Source organism: Copidosoma floridanum, unplaced genomic scaffold (genome assembly GCF_036245765.1).
Source record: "Copidosoma floridanum isolate Cflo_tuat_1 unplaced genomic scaffold, Cflo_Japanese_pri ptg000007l, whole genome shotgun sequence".
Lineage (NCBI taxonomy): Eukaryota > Metazoa > Arthropoda > Insecta > Hymenoptera > Encyrtidae > Copidosoma > Copidosoma floridanum.
The window spans coordinates 5,028,169-5,050,274 of record NW_028321884.1 but is presented as its reverse complement, the minus strand read 5'-3'; the positions used below and the strand labels follow the sequence as shown (position 1 = coordinate 5,050,274).

The following is a 22,106-nucleotide window of genomic DNA, read 5'->3' as shown; positions in this document are numbered from 1 at the left end:
ATGCCACTAAACGAAGGTCTTCTTTTCTTCAGCATTGTATCAACGTCTCATTTTCCGCGAAAACGCGCAGATGGTGTGGTTTAAACAAGATGTGGTTGGCGTACGCAAGTCAAGTGCGATATTGTTTGATACAAAGAGAGATAAAAAAAAAAAAAAAAAAATTAGTCACGTAATATATGAACATAGAAAAAAGTATGGCGACGAGTGAAGATGAATTATGTTACGATGACAATTGTCGAAACCCACTTACCCACAGTCATTTAGTTATTTAGATTTAGATAGTTATTTTCACGATTAGTAAATTTTACACGTTTTCGTATATAAAGTATTGGTGATGACGGTGCATAGCTTTTTTAGTATATAGAGGCACGAGGCAATAAGTTTTTAACAAAAGGTCAATAACACAATGTGCACAACTAATACGTCAATCAATGTTTGAGCAACATGTGAGAAATTATTTTAAATTTCGATATGAATTTAATCGTTTCATATAGTAAAGTGTAAAAATGTATGTGTTAGCTCAATTTTTTTCATTCCAAATATTAAACTTGAATTTGAAAAAAAAAAAGAAAAAAAAAATGATAAGAGATATAACGTACCGTTGAAAATAATAATATTAAATAATAATAGTAATAACTATATAGATTTTAAAACTGTAAATTATAAAAAAAAAACAGTTGCATAAAAGCTTGTCACATGATCACTTTGGAGTACCGCATTTTCACTAAAATAAAATGCATTATAGCAATCAGCGCGTCCTTACGCGATTAACCGTCATGAATATTATAGTAAAATGCGTGGGACTGTACAAATTTTACGTAAATAAAACGGTGCTCACGAATAAATAACAATAATAATAACTGACTTTGCAATAATTTGATAAAATGATGCGCTTGAAAATTATGTTACGGAAAAATTTTTAAAAACAGCTGCTTTTCGTTACCGTGTATTTTCAATTCATACCTGTTAAACTCACGTAATAAAAAATACGATACATACAATATTACACCAAAAAATATTATACAATAAATAAAGAAAGGAAATACAGAACAGAAATATAAACAAAAAAAGTAAAAGCTTGCAAAATATATTTATAAAAACGAAGGACTCGCACCGGCGTAACATACAATTAGATACTTATCAAGCGAACGTGAAAAATAAACTATCCATACACAGATCAGAGGCCACGTTCTTTTTTTTTTTTGTACTAGTATGTTACGTGTACATTTTTTCTCTTTGATGCATTTTCTCGTGCGTGCTGTCGGTCGTATACAAGCATATAATCCAGAAATAACCAATCGATAAATCGCAGGCGAAAACTTATACACGCGAAAGCTTCAAATCTCTACTTTTTATGTATAGTATTTATATAAACGTGACAATTATCTTAAAAAATACTATGGCTTTTTTAATGATGAAATAAATAACGCGACTGCAAAGCTATTTTTGAAACTTTATTCGGAATTTTTTCATCTTTCGTCCATGTTCTCAAAAACTGCTTTTTTTATACGCATAAAAAGAAACTTTTTGAGAAAAGAACCTACAAAGACCGTCCGTCCATGCAGGTTTCTTTTTCCAATATAAAATATGTGCTCGCTTAAAACGCTGACACTGCATAATTTACAATTTTCCTGATTGTCGAGTGATAACATCAAAATCCGGTACCCGCATTTATAATCAATAAAATGTGTAAATTAAAAAGCATACATACAAAAAATTATGAGTCCTTTGTAAACCTGAAGTACGTCCGACACACGTGCATCAGACGTTAAATGAAGTACATGATTAACAATAATAAAAATAATACAATCTGAAAAATGTCATTCACGTGCTTCTAATGTACGGGAAAAATAATTAAATTGTTTTTATGACTTAAGAACAAGTTGTCTGTGATCTACATCTAATTAAATAAAATTAATAAGTATGAAATTAAAAAAAAAAAAAAGTATAACACGAAAATACGTTAAAGCCAATTGTTCGGCATGTGGAGATTTAGGAAAAAAAAATATAAATAACTATAAATAAATAAATATTCGCGCGAAGTCACCTTCTGAATATTTTACGGTCTTCAAGACACCGAACACATAAATTGTGAAAAAAATTCACTCGATTTAAAATTTTATTTTATTACTGTATGCATAAACTGTTGGCAGGATTAGCAATTTACTCGCGATTGAAAAATAATTTACCAAATATAACCAACCACGAAATCATTTATTTTAAACCGAAATCACCAAACCAATTAAGAAAATTAAGTGAATTAATCTAGATTAACTATTTATAGCATTGCGAAATACGATAGGTATGCTTGATAAATTCGTGTGGGAGCCTCTAGGTTTTAAGCAAAAAGAAAGTGTTTTTTTACCCAATACAGTCGTAAGTAGACCTGGGTGAGTCCATGAAAGGAAGTTAGCTATAATAACGTTGTTTAAATTAATCTAGAGCCATCCAAACGAATTATCAAGTACCCTCAATACAAAAATCGTTCCTTCCACCTGCTCCGACCATATTGTTTTCTTAAAAATTTTGAATAAGAAAACTTTGCAAAGATTTTTAAAAATGCGATAAATACCTCTGATTTAAAATACGGATCACTACAGTAACAGGTTAAGGAGACGATTTTTGTATCTTTTATTGATGCTCACCAAAGCACATTTACACAATTTGTTAACATTTATATTCATGTACATTTTAACTAAAGTATATTATTTTGACATCACCGACTTCGTGTGAAAGTGTATAAGGCTTTATCTGCGGTTACACAATAAAATGTCAAAGCTTTTTTCCATGCTAACTTTATCGACTTTGTTCATTTGTTCTTATTCCTTTTCTTATCCAAATATAAAAAAAAAGACAATCGTAATAGCAATTAAACTCTTTATTATTTTTTTTACAGTAAAAGTGAGATACATTTTTTTTCAACAATTTGTTGTTAACTTTTTGCTTGAGTTGAAATGTAATGTTTGCTCAGCCACCAGCTATTTGTTGAATTCTGAAACAGAATGTATTTCACGTATGTTAGTCAAATGATTCAAGTAAGTATTTATAATCATTAACTGTTTAAATAATTTATCAGGAAATGAACGAAAAGTGTCATCTTGAAATCAGGACTCTAGCCAATTTTTCATCAGAAAAATAAACTTAAATATATTTTTAAGAAATATTCAATTTTAATACATACCATTGCTAATAAATGATGTGCCAGATTTCATAACGTCTTATCACAGCAATGTAGATACCTAAAACCAAATTAATCCTTATTTCTTAAAAATGTAGATATCGTTTTATTATCTCTAATTATTATTTTCAACATCAGATTAAGGTTTCGCATCAAAACTTTCAGCCCCGAAAGATGGTAAAATTAAAAATATCATCATAATAAAATTGAAATATTTTTGATAAAATTATATTTCAATTAATTAAGAAAATTAAAATTATAATTTTAAAATAAATGTACCTAATAGTAGGAGGCCCGAAAATTGCGGCACAAACTTTGGGGATAGTGCTCATTACTGTAGTCCTCAGGAAACGACCTGCCTCATTTTCAGAACTGAAAAAACAAAAAATGTAATTATTAATTAAACTGCTTTATGAAACTAACAATTTATATTGTGATATAAAAAAAATCAGTAAAATAAGTTGTCTTCAATTTAAAATTTCAGAAACTCTAGTCTGTAAGGAAGCATCATGTTAAATTAAAAGAAAGAGTAAAAATAAAATCTGACAGTTTCAAGAAATTTTGGATAGTAAGTTCAAGAGATCTTAATATTATAAGTAAACGAATAAAAATCATTACCGAAGAGTTCATCAGTTCAGACGGATGGTGTTGAACTTGAAACAAAAACCTGAAATTCAAAATAGAAGTTTAGTTTAGTCAAGTTTTATATTTTCATTTATTTAAATATTACAAGGTATTGTCAGTATTAAAAATTGTCTTCAAAGAAAATTCAGAAACTCTAGTCTGTTAGTAGCATCACTTAATAAAATTTTTTAAGTATGGTAAAACAAAATGTTTTATTATAATTTATTACCTTTTCACAAAAAGGAGAATTTTCGTTGTTTCTGGAACCTTGAACTTCAGACATGGATTTCCACCTAATCATTTTATCTGTAAAATAATTTAAAAGAGCTATAAATATAAGGTTATTATACATCAAGAATTATTTTTAAGAATTTGTAATATTTCAGTACACGTTGGGATATTTTTATTAACATCAAAGTTATCAGCCCCGAAAGATACTCATCATATTAAAATCGAATGTTGTTTAGTACATAAAATAAAAGTTTTGAAGGACTCCTTATTGTAACTTACCAAAATGTTGGCAGCTCTTTTTCGATCCCAAAAAGTTGATATTCCTCGAAAACAAGATTTGAAGATAGTTCTCACACCTATAAATGCATAAAATTTAACATATAACAGATGAAATTTTAAAAAATCTTGCAAAAAAATTACGATGAATCAATTATTAAAAATAGTAATGGTGTATCCTCGACTTTCGGCACATAGTGAGGCATTTAATAACCAAACCATGCTTCCTAGCTGGACATTATTTAATATTCCCCAATAATATTACAAATATGGCACTTGCAGATTAAATAAATCAAACAAGCGTGGCGAAGGGGTTTATATTAAATTGGTTTTTGGCGAAAAAAAAATTTTATTTTAAATGATTGGAACTTACATGAATTTCAAAACCATGAGATTGTCACAAGATCAACCGCAAACTGCCCACATCTGAAAACATATGTAAATTTGTGTTATTCATAGTGAGAAAAGCTTCTTTGAGTTTCCTATTCTTTTTTTTTTTTTAAGATAAGAGAAATAAAAAAAACTATTCTTATCCGATACTTAGATTTGATTTTGTTACTTGACAAAAGTTAATTGATTTAGTAAAAATTTATATCAAGTAGATAAGTTCAAGAATTCGTTCAAATAAAAAAATAAAATTTATGTGTGCCTTAGAGAAAACAAAAGTAATTTTGTAAATATCCTAATATTTTTATTTCAGCAAATGATTCGAAGTTGAATTATTCCTAAGATCAATTTTTGTCGCATAGAAATATGATATAATCTAGGTTTTAGAAAAAATTGGTTTTAGTATAAGTGGTACAGTTATGAATCACTTATTCAACAGTGATTGGTTATGCATTGAGTAGTATTATTCTATTGATGTTCAATTTTGTTCCCCGACTAAAGCAATCCACACATGACAGTATATTTATGCCAGCGTGAAATTGAAAAGTTGTAATGATTAATAGACAATGGGATGTATATGAAGCACTTACACAAATTGAGTGTAATAACGCAACTGATTTCACATTGTAAATATGACGTAACGTAACAATAACGTAACTGAATGTAAAAGAGAATATTTTTACTAAAAAGAGCAGATAACAATCTGTGGGATTTTTAATCTTTGAAATAAAATTTCCTAATTTTTCAAGAGTCAACCGAGGCAAGAGAAACATCGTTTCCAGGGTCAGATATGCGATTTATTTAATCATCTTCTAGTGCAGCATTAGCATTTGTATGAATGCTGACTCATTTATGTACGCATACTTGGTTTTACCAAAAAATTCAAGTACGGAAAAAATGGTTGAATTTTAGAAATAACATTTTTTTTGGTCTTTCCCATCCCCATTATTAACCAAACGGTAAAATATATCAACCTAGCGTAGTTAAACAATTTCAAGTTCCTAGTTTTTATTGATAACGAGGAATCACTGTTAGTGATAAAACTAATTTTCAAGTTCATGTTTACGTATTACCCATTCTCCTTAGCAATAAATTCAATTCAATCTAATTCTCTTGATGCAGTCTAATGTGCGCTATTGTAACGAACAATTCATTTTAAACAAGCATGAATAATAAAAAGGGGCTAATCAACTTTGTTATTTTACTTACAGAACCTTTATGTACATATACATGTAAGTAATGTTACGAAAACTTTTTTGTTGGGGATCCTCAGTTACAGACATTTTTTGTAGGCGTTCGAGAGCATAATAAAATTTGTAAAAAATTTAAACTTAATAAAATTACTAGGCATAAGCATACACGACATGCTTGATGAATCTGCTACATAAGAGGCTTTAATTGCTTTTGTGGTGTCTATGAGGCTCTTTTACCGTCAAGCTTGAATCAGATGGCGCCAGGGCACGTCGCGGCTGTCATGGCCGTCTCACTCACACAACATTACTTTTCAGTGTTGTATGTACATAGGAAATTAAAGTGTAGTGGTAAAGCGCAATATTTGAAATTTTGAAATGAATAAGGAAGACAAGAAAGAATATTATGGGAGCTTAAAAGTTTCAGAATTGAAAAAGCTTTTAAAAGGGAAAGGAGCAAGAGTCAGTGAAAGAAAAGCAGAACTCGTGGACAGGTAAGCCATGACTTGGGAGCGACAAAAATGTTGGTCTCCCAATTGCTTCGAGCCACTTTTTTTTTATCACACTATCAGAAGGAAATTTAAATTTCACTTTCTTATCGCAGGATATTACACTGCACTTCATTTTTCCTACTATCTTTAAACGTAAATGCAAACAAAAATTGTCTGCAAACAACAGCAATCATTTACAAAGGTTATGTCTTCTGCTTTGCTCATTACACAGATAGGCTCACGAACGCAATACACAACTGTAAATTTGACGGTGTGTAAGTATGACAGCCGCGACGTGCCCTGGCGCCATCTGATTCAAGCTTGACGGTAAAAGAGCCTCATAAGATTTGTATATCAGTTCGACCTGAAGTAGGGGAGACCAGGGTAAACGTGGCAGTCTGGGTCTGCGTGGCATTTAAGTAAAAAGAAAACTAATGATAATTTTCAGGTTTTTTTTTTTTTGAACACCTATACTGATGTCCCTTGAATTCCCTTAAATATTTTTAGGCATTATAATAAGTATTTATTCATTTAAAAAAAAGTTTTATATTTGTAGTATTTACATTGATCGGATGATCATTTTCAACGGCTGTTTAAATATAGCCTATTACAGCAACATTTTTACAATTGGGCTTAATTGAAAGCTGGACTCGTTAGCTACAATTTCCTTTTTTTAATTTTTTTAGAAAATAAGTAACAACAAAATTATAACAAAAACAAGCAAGCGTGTCATATGGGGCACAGCGTAGCATCTGGCTGGGGCAGAGCGTAGCCTGGCCGCGGCAGTGCGAGCGCTGGCGCGAGCGTTACACAGCTGATTTTTAGGTTAAGTTTTTTGTAGAACAACGTAAACATTAGGTAGTTTACCTGTTAAGACTACAAAAAACACGCGAAGAAATTGACTGAAAGCTTTAAATATTAACAAAATAGTACAATTAAATGAACATCAGAGTGCGAATTCTACTATTTGCAATCGGAATAATATGTCGATTCTAGACTGCCCAATCCTTTTTGCTACTGATTTTCCAGAGGAACAGAATTTATTTAATAATTTACTTTGATTTAATGCAGTGAATAACATATTCAAAAGACAAAGAATTTTATTACAGAAATTTAATGTGTTCATGATTTAGTGTTATGAGTTCACTTACAATGTAAAGAAAGATTCGAAAATAAATAAATAAATTACCTAACTTTTTTTTCTATAGCACACACCTTTTAACTATTATGTATCCTTCACGCTACGAATGCCCCAGCCCGTACCACACCGTACCCCACCCCTGGGGCATAGTAGAGCTTTTTGAGAACGAGCAATTTTTTTTATTTTAAATTTTAAATGTTGCACAATAATTTTTCAACTTGTAGGCTAGGTCCACAAGTATCATACTTTTACAACACAATTTTTTAGCTACTTTAATCCTCATTCCTTTAAGAAATACAGCTCAATAAAGTTAGAGTGCTCTGCGTGCCCTGGTCTCCCCTACTGTTTCTTCCGCCAAGCGTTATCCAACATTACTGTAGGACAAAAAATGGTTTGTTCAAGAAAAAACAAAAAACAAAAAAAAAAATGAACGAAAAAGCATGCGAAAATAGAAGACAGAACTATAACAATGTAAGTCGGTCAAAATCTTTTTTTAACAAAAAGATCGAGATTGCAAAATTTTTTTAACGCATACTTAACGTCTATGAGGCTCTTTTACCGTCAAGCTTGAATCAGATGGCGCCAGGGCACGTCGCGGCTGTCATGGCCGTCTCACTCACACAACATTACTTTTCAGTGTTGTATGTACATAGGAAATTAAAGTGTAGTGGTAAAGCGCAATATTTGAAATGAATAAGGAAGACAAGAAAGAATATTATGGGAGCTTAAAAGTTTCAGAATTGAAAAAGCTTTTAAAAGGGAAAGGAGCAAGAGTCAGTGAAAGAAAAGCAGAACTCGTGGACAGGTAAGCCATGACTTGGGAGTGGCAAAAATGTTGGTCTCCCAATTGCTTCGAGCCACTTTTTTTTTATCACACTATCAGAAGGAAATTTAAATTTCACTTTCTTATCGCAGGATATTACACTGCACTTCATTTTTCCTACTATCTTTAAACGTAAATGCAAACAAAAATTGTCTGCAAACAACAGCAATCATTTACAAAGGTTATGTCTTCTGCTTTGCTCATTACACAGATAGGCTCACGAACACAATACACAACTGTAAATTTGACGGTGTGTAAGTATGACAGTCGCGACGTGCCCTGGCGCCATCTGATTCAAGCTTGACGGTAAAAGAGCCTCATAAATTAGCAGTTTAACTTTATACGGCTTAAATTTTTTTTTTTTTTTTGTACCTTATAAGAATAAAAGATATGCAATAACATGAGTGCGAATCACGAAAATAGTTGCTTTCGAGAAACGATCTCGAAACGAGCAATCCCAGCCCTAAAACAATTTTTTGAAAGGCATTTGATTTCGTTAGAGTTTCTCTAAAATATATACATATGTAAGTACCTAAGTTTAATTAAAAAGAGTCTAGAAGACACCTATATAAATATAGAGATGTTTGTAGCAAAGAAAAGCTCAGCTATGTACGAGAGTTCTATTATTACAAGTAATTGAACCACCTATTTATCAATATCATATAGAGATTTAAAGACCTAAGACCCATTGGACTTAGAGCCTATTTACTTTTAATTATAATTCATGTTAATTATCAATCAACTTTCGGCGAGTTCAACCTGTTTAGATAAATTGTTATACTAGCGAAAAAGATTGCGATATATGTAAAGTTGGCTACCCCAGAAACGCTTTAAGTAGGTAGGAGCTGATAAAAGTAAAATTTACACTAAAAAGGTAGTTTTTACATCTAGAAACTCAGTAACTTTACCAATATATAACTAGCATTGTCTAAAATGTGATAACCGGTTTTGACTAATCAAAACTTATTCTGTACTTGTAAGTACTTACTCATACAGGTATGCTATTGTATTGTATATTGTCTGTTGAAGGAAATTTTTAGCATGTAGACCACTTAAGGGGGGTTCCAGCAAGCACTGGTACGAAACAAAAATTAATTATCAGATGGTATCACTGCTGCAGGTATATGAGCGAGCACTATAATGTATGTATATGTATAACTGTAAAAACTGTATGCTAATACAAGTGGAACACAACGGCTTGGTTAACACTTTCCAAAATATCTCAAATTTTTCTAGGGTTACCTATATTTTGCAAGGTACCACCTGAAAGCTAAGATTTTTTTTCTATAAAACAGTTATTATCCTGATAATATGTAACTCCTACATTACAGTTAGAAAATTAACATGTATGTATGTTTCTCCGTAAGAGGTGTTAATTTTTTATTTAATTAATGAGGTATATAATGTGTAAACTTTGAGAGCAAATATCTCGAAATTTTCCACAGTTAGAGGGGTAAACAAGGACACCACTGGATTCAGTGAGTTCTTATCTATATCAATTTAATTACCTACGACCTCTTAACTCATCCCGCTGGAACCCTTTTAAAAGACGGAGTCATTTACTAAATTCAAACACTGAATAATAATAAAGTTCACACATACATGTATAGTACTCAGATCACACCTATTTTCAAATAAAAAATTTGTTTCACGAACTTAAGCCAGAATCATAATTAGTTTATGAGAGATAGCTTAAACCGAGATGCGATTATACTTTCATATTTTAATGTTGGTTTCTTTCATGAGTGATTATACAGTTTTCTTAGGTGAAGGCATTAGTAGATAACAGTCGTTGATAAAGACTGCGAATTTAAAAAGTTCGACACAACACAAATCCTAAAATGTTGTGCTTAACGCAGATCAAGTTTTTCGCAATTGATTAATTTTGTTATGCTATAATTGAAAAAATAGTATGTGACGTTGATGCGCTTGCAACCGAGACAATAACAAACAGGACTTAAAAGAGTTATGGAGTAACTGGGAGATAGTGTATCAGAATAAAAAAAACCCTTGATCCCAATACAATTCAAGAGAATGTTAAAACAAATATATACCTAATTTTTTAGCATGTAACTAAGTTTTTTTGTTATGTCTAAGACATGATTTTTTTTGGTCTTGTTCATATTCGTGACGGAATAACCAAAACTTGCATAACTTCATTAAATACATTAGAATAAATGAACCAATCACTGCTTTACAATAACCAAGTACAATAGTATTGTATTACAAGCATATTTATAATATATTTAGATGGCAAATACCTGAAAAATCGTAATAAAAATTCTGTTTCAAACATAAGGAGTCAATAACTGTACCAATTACCTTGTGTGGCTAAGATGTTTAAAAAATTACAGCAACAATAAACTGAAATTTTAAGGCGTGCAATTGTAGTCTACTAGAAAAAGCACACTTGCAGAAATAATTTGAGAATAATCCTACCATCATTCTTCATTGCAATTTTTAAGGTCATGTAAGTTTTATTTTAAATTAGACAAAGTCTATAAAAACTTTAGAGCTCCACAAAATCTTAAGGAATAAAATTCAGCAGCTCAGATTCAGCAATACATCCCAGACAGCCGTCAAGTAAAACTGTAATTTTTAACGAAAGTTAATCGTTTTGGCTGTCTGAAGAAAACAAAAATTTATCTGTGCTGTGATAAGTGGAAATATGGGTTATTAGATTCTTTTATTCAATATAATTGTAAAATATGTTTTACAAATATTTCCTATTGAAATATTTCTATAAAAATAAATACCCTAAGGTATTCAACGTAGGTTGCACCATATTTTTTTCCAGCAATTTATTCTAAAATAAATTATCAGTACGTACATTGAACCCACCCCAATGGTGTAAGGGATTAAATAGATTTTGTAAATTTTTTTTATTTTACTCACCTCGAAATCGAGTGGTTCATTGCTAAAAACTTTCAAAAGAGTAAGAAGCTCTTATTCTTGTTAAAGTTGATTCTTCTCCACATAATAGTATTGTACTCTCGGTATTTAACTTATGATGAAAATGTGCTCTATGCACAAATAATATTGACAACAGTTTCAGCCTGCAGTTGTGGTAATAATATGATGATCCCAAAACTTGTATTATTGGTTTTATAGTTTATGAAGTTGACAATATTAAAGCTAATTGACTCAGCAAAAAACGAGTAGTTTTGTTATAACAAAAATTATAGTGTATCGATTAGGACAAATAATTAATGAAAATATTAACACAAAAACAAAAAAAATGTTCAACAAATAACTCGAAAAAATTAATAAATGGTTGAAAGCAACATAAATTCTAAATCAAAAAATAATGACACATCACTTTAAAAATGTTTTTAATATCAAATTTGCCTAATTGGTGTTCAACATTATTTAAAAATGTAAAACTTTACTTTAGCAATATCAATATTTCTAATAAACATTAACTAAAATTTTTAAAGTTGAATAATACCTACTCTTTGTTATATTACCTTTTACTAAACCTTGCAGTTGCAAGAAATGTTTTCTTATAATTTTTGGTTTTAACCTTCTATTATTTATAAAGAAAGCTGAAAATAATACCAGTAATTACATAAGTTCATGAAAAGAAATATTTCTCAGTAGAACTATTTCTTTTCTTCAATAGTATCATGCCAAAAATGCACAATGATTTGTACAGGCAATTAATAAAAAAATTTAGTTACTCGAAATTTCAAAATTCATTCATTTATTACAATAAAGTTGATTCTTACTATTCACAAATTTCATTCAAGTGCATAATTACATGAATGGTTGTTATTGAAGAGCGAAGTAGAGGCAATAACTATATTGCTACGTAAGCAATTAAAAATACCAATATTTTCATTACACATGAATATTTATTTAAGAATAATGAGTTTGAATAAATATAAATGATTTTAACAACTTTTATAAAAAAAAAATTTCCATATCTAATTAAAGTACTTTGTTTACATCAATAAAATGATTTCATACACAGAATTAAGTATGAATAATTATTTTCTAATAGATTTGTCAAATAATCATCCTAGAGCTACGACTTATTAATATATATATACTGTAGCAATTGCAAGACTCAATTTCCACCTTGACTTTTTATTCCAAGTGTTACAGTAATTATTTCATTCCTTGTAATGCTTGTGAACGTAAAAGTGATTGATTGCTTATTAAGAGCAAAATATAGTGCATCTAAGACTAAGAAAAAAAAAATCAAAGTCCTAGGATATAAACTACATTTGAGCCTTTTATTCAATTACTAAAAAAAATTTTACTGCAAAAAGTGATTTATACAAAAACCATAACTAAAATTGAAATACTACTGAAACCCTTGGACCATAAATTCACATGGACTTAAAAACTTTCTACTCATTAAAAGCTACACCTTAAGTTAACTTTTCAAAAGAAATTCATTTGTTTAAAGCCTAGACTTTAAAAAAAATCGTCTGACCAGCTCAAAATATATTTTTCATTGCGTCGGTACCATCGCTAAGACAAAGTGAACAATCTGCACAATATCTTACAAAAAAAAATAAAGTAGAAAAAGAAGAGCCAGATATCCGATAGGCATTCGACAAAACTCTTTGGAAAGAGTTTGAGTCACCCACGTTACAAGGTTTAGTCATAACCATTGGCTTTTATACCAAATGTTTATTTTTTTTTTTTGGCATTTAATATCGCCTTCTCTTGTTAGGAAAGTCTTCCGGGCCTTGGCCTGGGCCTGGGCGCTGGCGATCGTTGCCACCACCCTGCCAGCGACCACCACCGCCACCACCGGCGCCGCCAGCACCACCACCACCGGCACCGCCGCCACCACCAGCCGGAACACCCCGATTGTTGCCCATATTACCCATATTGCCCATATTACCCATGTCAACCCTCATATCCATCAGATCCATTATCTGGCCGCGCTCGTCATTGTAACCCCCACCGCGACTATTGCGGTCCATATTGGCGTACTGATCCATAAAGGACTTTGGATCCTACACAATTACGCACGTTTTATTTTATTTTTTTGTTTGTTTTCGATGATAAGTATCGTTTTTGGTTGGTTTGATTCGTTTGTTAAATATTTGGTGATCATATTTTAAACGATACGTTCGAGAGAATTGCAAGGGAGCGATTATCCATTGTTCAACAGCAGCACAGGTCATCAATTTTCGTCAAATCACATAGAAAAAAACAAAGGGGAAAAAGAATATGTTAGAACCTTACGTTTGCTTGAAGCAAATTATAATTTAGTTATATGTTTTAAATAAACAGTTTGATTGATACAGTAAATATAAAAGGAATCGGCAAGACATTCAATGCTGATTAACCTTCAACAATAAATGATTAAAATGTACAGGGTAAAGGATATTATTCAACTGATTCACTTGGAGGAGTAACGATGGGGTTAATTTGGACAAAAAATGTTTCGTGAACCTTGTTGACCATTTTAATTTGGATGTTACGTGTTGTTGGGTAACATTCTTATTTTTGAATGCTTGTAAATAAATTAAATGATGCTCTTAACGAATGACAGTAACAATAATATCTTTTACCCAATTTAAAAACTTTCTTTAAGAATTCATAATCTGCAAATACGAAAAATAAAAATTTTTCAAATACAAGTATTCAAGATGTGCTGGGCCCATTAGACACGAAGTTACCTAGATGCTTAACCTTTTCTGAAATTATTTTTTTTTATTTTATGCTCAGTTTCCCCTCATTTTTCAAGTCAAGCGTTCTCTAATTATTACGCATTTGCAAAATAGTTTTCATTCCATGGAAGTAAATCCTAAAACCATGAAAACCTTTTATAACCAAAAGCAAAACACTTAAATAAGGAATTTAAAAACACAAGTACCCTGTTTTCGAATGCCATATTTAAACACGAGCACATGCAATACATATGTAATTAAAAAACAGCATTTTTTCTCGTATTTATAGTGTGTATAAAATAGGCCTTGCCGACCCCTTTTGAGTTCACGCATACATATATTGCAATATTGTTTGTACTGTCCTGACTAGAATTCAATTTTTATCAGACCAAGAAAATACTCAACTTAATTATAATAGAGATCTGAAAACTAATTTTTTTTTTATATTAATCCTTATCGTCTAAAGCTATAGTTATTACAAGTAGATCACTGGAAAAGTAGGTTTAGGGTAGATCATAATAATAATTCGAGGTAACTTGTCTTAATATTAAACTCAATAAGTAGATACGTAAATTTTCAATTGGTGGTAAATCCAATTCTTACTAATTTTACACCCCTTTTATGAAAATCCACAAGCACAATTAGTATGACGTACAGTTTCATACTTCATCGATGAAGAATCAAAATGTAATTAACGTAGTTTGACCTGCAATAATTACTACTAAGTAAACTATTCATGTTCAAGTTGTTGAAAGTATGCACTTAAGAAAATTTCTTTGTTTGGGAGAGCATAAAGAAATGTACTTAATGTAAGTAAAGAAATTAATTCCTTATGACGTAATTAGTCGTATTTTAGAGCAGTCATTGCAATCGTATGGATGATTGATAACTAAATCTCGAGTCCACTAGTTCGCTGATTACTAAGGAGTAGAATAATATGTCACATATAAAGCACTAAAAACAGTGAATTTCAATATTTGAGTTGCTTCGTAGCCACTTAGAAACAGTAAGTAAAAGCTTAATTCATTAACTGTTAAAATCTAAAAATTCGATCCGAGATGCAATGAGGCGTGATCAAGGTCTCAAAGCAAACTCTTCATAATTTTTAGATGTACATTACTTAGCGGATTAAAAAAAAAATTTGGCCGAGGTGTAGTTAAAATAGAAGAGCCTTTATCATAACTTATGATTTTGGCTCATAAAGAATGAGTCAATGTTAATGATTACAAACAGTGGTAATCGACATGACAATTGAAAATGTTCAATTGGTTTTAATAGCTTCTGCCTAACAATTTCAATTACAGTTATAAATAAAGTATTAAACGCATAAGATGTTTAAGTATGATTTCAAATACTTTGACAGTAAACGTTTCTCACTCGATAAAAACCATAAACAAGTATTTACTTAATAGCACAAATGACGTGCAGTTGGGCATTTCTTGGTCTGTTTGGATTAATTGTGGAACTACTAGCTTTAAAAGTGAATCACTGATTAATACTTTTGGAACAAAATTTTTCCAATCAAGTCAAGAGCGACAAAAAAGATGGTTAAATATATTCATTAACTGAATTTAACGCAGTTCCACATTAATAGTATTCGTTACGAAATATGCAGAATAAATTTCGATATACAGAATTTCTAGTCTGCTAACACGTGGAAAAGTTTAGTAAGACAAAAGAATTCAAGGCATTGATATTAGTTGCAATATTTTCATTAAGTCAGATGTGCCGCAATGTAGATCACAGAATCTGTAAGGCATTTTCTATCTCTAGATACTTATTTCATGAAAAATTAACATAATCTCAGTACACTTCAGATGAGTTTTCACAATTCATGAGCCCTTTGAAACTTTAATTATTCTTAGCATAACCTGTATATTTAAACATACGCGTACAAATAAGATGCATTAGAATTTTAAACCAATATTTAATCCTAAAGGTATAACAAGAGTGAACGTTTTAGCGTGAATGGCAGTTTGAAAGAACCCACAATTTGATAAGTTTCAATTTAGTTGCCTACCTAGTCAGCTTTAAGTTTAAAATTTAATCTCAAGTCTATATTATGTGTTAGACGAGAAGAAACCTTTACATATAGAGCTACACTTGAAAAAGAAGTTGAAGTTGTCCTAATCATCGTATTAGATAGTTTATGTACAAATGTTGGTGCTCACCAACTTCTCCACGTGTTAAGCTATTACATATATAAAGATTAATAAGTAATTTTAAAATTTGAAAAGTCAAGATCAATGGTATAAGAAAAAATGCAGACATCAAAATTCTGTACTTTGATCAATACTAAAACTTCTCATCAAGGACGAGTATTTTCTAAGAGTATAAGAGTATCCCGAGCTTACATAGTTAAAAAAAAAATTTTCATGCAAATAAATTATAATTCACCCCTAAATTATCAATTTCGTGAACTTTTAAGAAGTTTTTTGGCAAACACTAATATTTCCGATTTTAAGGTCTAAAGGAGAAAAGAAAAAAAAAAAAAAAATAAAGTAGGGTTGACTTGGCTTGGGGATCAAGATTAGTAAGTAATGAGATTGAAAGGAGTACATACCACTGGCAAGTTATTTCCTGTAAAAAAACAGAGCAAAGCAAAAAATGTTATAAAACGATTTGTATCTAATGACATTGATTAAAACATTTAGAGTGAAAAAAAAGGTTACCATCAACTGGTGGGTACCCATCACGTTCAGGTGGAATAACGTCAAAATTTTTAGCGCCACTCGATAAGCGCATAGCCTGTTCCTGATTAAAAAAAAAAAAAAATCGTTTAATTTAGTTATACATAACTACAATAGCAATTTCTTCAAATGTATATAAATGGGTACTGACTTGTTGGAACAAATTATTTTCTTGCTGTCGTCTGTGAAGTTCCTCTTCCTGACGCCTGATTCGAAGAGCCATCTCCTCTTCTTGTCGTCGCCTCAGTTCCTCTTCTCGAGTCCTCTGTTCCTCGGCTTTTCTTTCTCTTATCTCCCATTCGCGCTTTTGCCTTTCACGATCGGCTTCACGTAGACGAAGTTCTGCAAATACATCGTTCTTAGTGAATCTGAGTTAATTTATCAATCAAGTTTCAAAAAATTCTTAGTTGAGGTCCAATAAACTTACGTTCTCTAAGCATTTCAGTCTCGTGCTCGAAACGAGCGAACTCCATTTGAGCATCCAATTTTTCTTCTTCCATGGCCATCTCTCTCTTTAAAGCATCCTCTTTTTGTTTGTACAATTCGTGAAGTTGCTTCCATCTTGTGCCGTATTCGTGTTCGAAACTTCCTATGGCTGCGAAACGTGGTCCATTTTCACGGGCTTTGAAAAACTCTGGATTCTTCTTTGGAAGATTTTTGTCTTGATTGCCATCAATATCGTCGTTTGGCTCATAAAGTTCAACAACAACTGGACGAAGTGACCTGCAAACATAATATATGTACGTTTGAACTGAGGAAATAATTTGGTTAATATTTTATCAATTGTACCCTAGTCTTTCGGCACACGGATGGGCATTAAAAACCAAACCATGCTTCCTAGCCGGATTTATATTTAATCTTCCCCATTAGATTTGAAATCTATGGCACTTGCAGATCATATGACAATCAAACAAGCGTGGCGTTGGGGCATGATTTTTAAAATTTTGCTAGCAGACTTACGTTGTGAGGAAATAACAGCCTTCGGTGCATTTGCGAAGGGCCAACTGAGCAGAAGGTTTTCTTGTAAACTCGACGATACCTTCGCCTGTGGGCTTTCCTCTGTCATCAACAATTACTGTGGCTCGCTCGAGTTCTCCAAATACACCAAACGAATGAGCAAGAAGCTCATTTGACACCCATGGTGTTAGATTTTTCACTTTTATCATGGACGAGTTTGGTGCAAATCTGACTTTGATCACACGACCTTTGCGAACTGAGCCATCTAATTCACGTTTTGCTTTTTCAGCATTGGCATGGTAGTCCTGAAAAGGAAGTCAAATTGCATCTGTTAATACAAACTACTATACTGAAACTTGAGTTTTTATTAAATCAGCTCAATCATAACGAATGCAGCCATAGAATATTATCATTATTATTCAAACGGTAATTTTTTTAATCATATAAGAATTCAATGTGTTTTACAGATTTAATTAGATGTTAATAAGTAACAAGATAACTTACCAGTCTCAAGAAAGCAAAGTTCTTTTCTTTGTTGACAAAGAGCTCGCTAGTTTCACCGTACTGGCCAAACATCTGCTGGATTTCTTCTTCGGAGATATCATTAGTTAAATTTCCTACGTATAGACGATTCCTTCCACTAAACTTTTTCTCTGCCAAGTCAATGGGGGGTAGTTCATGAGTAGGACCAGATATAGACATGACACGCTCCATTAATCTGTCATCTTGTGATCTGCCTTGCATACCACCACCTAAGCTGTTTCTGGGTCCTCCACCACCACCGCCGCCACCTCCACCACCACCACGACCACCTCTTTGTCCTCTGTTCATATTATTCATGTTGTTCATGTTATTCATGTTGTTCATGTTCATGTTGTTCATATTGTTCATAGGTCCACCACCCGACATTCGTCCACCAGCACTTCCTCCGCCCAACATTGATTCATCCATCATATTTTCTATCATCGATTCACTCATTTTGATCTGAAAACAAAAAGATTAAGCCTTCAATAATTAATCGTACCGACAACACAAACACAAACAATTAGTGTGTGTGAATGAATTTGTAATTTGTATGATGTAAACGCACATATGCGTGTATGGATGTAAAAAATTTTGTCCAAGCCTGAACAAAAGCATTGTAATTTTAACAAATGCTTAGAAAGTGATTAAATTTACGTAAATAAGTAAATAAATAAAATGATCGTACTACGCATAGGCACCAGTAAAATAAAAAAAATCATAAAATTCTGTTCGTAAGTCGTTGATTGATAAGCGAGTCAGCTCGTGTCGATTAAACGCAAATAGCCAGACAATTCTGATCAAGGCCAACTACAAGAGACCATCACCGCCATGTTTACCATACCTATATGTGTGGTTGGTGGCACGACGCTCACAGCTCATGGCCGACGTAGTCGTCTAGCAGCCGCCATTTTATATCCTCGTAAGTAGAACACGATCGGAGCATTCGGGACTATACTTACTAATTATCTTTGCAAACCAGATTATTTATTAGTATTAAAAAATAGGTAATGAAGACTACACTATCTAATCGATCGATTTATCGACTGTTTCGGCTGCACGCGATTAGGTTGCTCCGAAGTAATGGGCTCGCGATGCTCCTACACAAAATACATTGAGGACGGAGAATTAATGGAGAAACTTTGAGATGAAAGTTTCTGTGCGATGAGACCACGTGAACTACCGAAATCAATCGTATATATGACTAAAAGGCATCATTTTCGATAATCTAACTCATATTACAAGGTATTACGCAACATTGCAAGATTTTCATAGCACAGCGCTGCTTACTCAGACAAAGCTTCAACAATTGGACGAAAGTGCGAAATGAAAAAAAAGATTAGGTGTATAAAAACTTGCAAAGTACAACGTTGAACGTGTACCTGGCAGTGTGTACACACAACACACGTTTACATAACCTCTTTTTTAGTATTATACACTGATAGACTCACCTGCATGTCGTTCATCATTCCGGGGCCCATGATGCCGCCGCCAGATCCGCCCTGGTTGCCTCCAGGACCTCCACGTCCTCCCTGATTGACACCTCCGCCTCGTCCGCCTCCAGAGAACCTCGAGCCGCCTCCACCACCTTTGCGATCTCCTCGATTACCACCGCCACCACCGCGATTGCCACGTCCACCTCCAGGTCCGCCACGGTTTGGGTTACCACCACCACCGCCGCCCTGATTGCCTCCTGGGCCCCCCTGGTTGCCACCTCCGCCGCCCTGGTTACCTCCTGGGCCTCCCTGATTGCCACCACCGCCACCCTGGTTTGATCCACTGTCAGGACCGTCCTGGGCACTGGCGCTTTCGGTCTTCACGTTGGCGGCTTCCTCGCCCATGATTGTGGTGCGTTTCTTCTACCTCAGCAACTCGGCTCGTTTTAATAATGTACGATCGACGCGATGATGCTCTCGACGAGTGGCTGCCCCACTCGATTTCACAACGTGTCCACCAACCTCCAATGAAAGATGGGAACTGAAGAAGTAATCGATGCGACCTCGGGAACGCTTGCGAGCAGAGAGAACGTTGTAGCCAAGCGCGTTGGTTAAAAGCCTCTTGGAAGGCGAGGGGAGCCGGATCTGTAGAGGGGGCAGGATGATCATTAAAGTTTTTCGTGACCGTTTGTGTGACTCTTTTGTCAAATGTGCTTTATGTGCTCACCAACTTGCCGTTTGTTGCCCAACAAATTGTTTTTTTTCAATGATACACAATTTACAGGAATATATACTTACATCTCCGGCGGGTATGCTCTTTTCTTCCAAATCTCTCTTAAAGTTTACACTTTTTTGTTTGGTCGAAATCGCAGTTTCATAATAATAAGTTAACTCAGCTCAGGTTATTTATCGCCTAATAATTTTATTCGTTTTGCGTAAAACTGATTGAGAAATGGGCAAATCAAGCAGGATGGTCACTCGTACGACTAATTTTAATTTAACTTTTAACAATATACTCGTGCGAGCACGTGCATTTCTTTGATTACGATGAAGCAAAATATTTACGCGTAACGTGGCGTCACTTGTGCGCACTGACGGTCACAGCTGGAGCATTCCTTGGTTCAGCGATTTCATTGGTCGAATGGAATTTCGAAAACCGCGCCAAATTCGAATCGAAAATCTAAATTTTTTTATGAAAAAGTGCAACAAACGAGGCAATGAAATTCTTTTTTACGCAATCTTAATAATAACAATAATACAGGAAAAGAAAAGTTATTATTCGGTCAGTGACAAGTGTACAAATTTAGAGTATAGTAACGGTCAGTGAAAGTTGCAGTTTATTACTATTTTTTCATTAAGCTGATTTCGCACTTTAACGAGCGCAAGCGACAATAGTTTTTACCAATGAAATTACAGATTCGATGAATAAGGAGAAAATGTTTAAGATAAAATAGCCCGAAACCATAAATATTTTATTTATCGTCATTTTTGCAATATGGTATTGTTTCTGCATAGAGGAAACATTGTAATGGGCGGACAGAGGAAGCATGTTGTAATAAAATAATGTGATTGTGTACTTATTTTCTTTGCCTTGGATTACTGTACTTATAAAAAATTTTCTTTGCCTTGGATTACTGTATGAAAAAAAAAATTTGCCGTCTCTGAATGCGTGCGTGTGTACGTGACTGGGTGTAATCGGTTAGTTACGTATAAGAATTACATGTAAGAGTGAGCTGAATTTTCTCTTTATTTCATTGGTATTTACGTTAAATAAAATTAAATGATTTTTTTGTTTTTCTTTATTATTTAAATTGTTTTGTTTTCAAAAACTAGTTATTTTTAATCAATAGTGCTATGTATATGCCACTTTGTGTAGTAAATAAAAAACGTCGTATTTTTGTTTTCAAACAATTAAACAGTTTTTTAATGTATTGACCAAAACATTTTTTCATGAGTGTGACATACTGGATAAGATGTTGTAATAAAATATTAATAATTATTTTCCACGAAATTTCCACGCATTTTTTTGGAGAATTCATTTTTTAGCATGTCAAGATTTTAAATTGTTTAACTAAAACTCGTCAAAAAATTCAATATTTTGTCAAATAAAAACTTTTTTTGTTTGATAACACATTTTTTCGATTTCCAGACCAAAGTTTGACTAAAACTGGCATCACCTCATAAATTTATGTAAAATCGTTCCAAGAAATACATTTAAAAATGTACATATTTGTAGAATAATTAGTCAAATGATTACAACTGTTGAAAAAATAAAATACGGTAAGTATAAGTAACAGTACGTTTTTCAGTGTAAAGAACTATACTTAAAAATTTTGAGCTATCATACACTCAAACAATACCCAATACACAAGTAAAAACAAAAAATCGTAGCTACAACGTTAGAACAAAGAGCAGATTTAATATTGTCTGTATCAAAAAATAAAAAAAATAAAATTACTGCCAGACCTTTTGGTTGTAATAAACATTGACGACCATCAAATAAAGTGAGAGTCCAGTAATAACGGCA

General features: G+C 32.5%; 1 protein-coding gene across 5 annotated transcripts; it reads right to left on the bottom strand.

Moving 5' to 3' along the window:
• Positions 1-4,325: 4,325 nt before the first annotated feature.
• Positions 4,326-20,186, bottom strand: LOC106639815 (protein no-on-transient A). Of its 5 annotated transcripts, none has more exons than XM_014353608.3 (9): positions 19,595-20,184; positions 18,126-18,605; positions 17,625-17,926; positions 17,092-17,387; positions 16,816-17,006; positions 16,647-16,728; positions 16,538-16,554; positions 4,683-4,735; positions 4,326-4,389 (listed from the first exon to the last, which is right to left on the bottom strand). In XM_014353608.3, exons 1-8 carry the CDS (start codon positions 19,982-19,984, stop codon positions 4,715-4,717), a joined length of 1,779 nt encoding a protein of 592 aa, XP_014209094.2. In that variant the 5' UTR covers positions 19,985-20,184; the 3' UTR covers positions 4,326-4,389; positions 4,683-4,714. The 5 variants fall into 5 exon arrangements, with proteins under 5 accessions (XP_014209094.2, XP_089445215.1, XP_089445213.1 ...); XM_089589089.1 differs by lacking the exons at positions 4,326-4,389; positions 4,683-4,735 and adding an exon at positions 12,176-13,314 and having other exon boundaries at positions 18,126-18,444; positions 18,529-18,605; positions 19,595-20,186; XM_089589087.1 differs by lacking the exons at positions 4,326-4,389; positions 4,683-4,735 and adding an exon at positions 12,176-13,314 and having other exon boundaries at positions 18,126-18,446; positions 18,513-18,605; positions 19,595-20,185.
• Between the last annotated feature and the right edge of the window lie 1,920 nt (positions 20,187-22,106).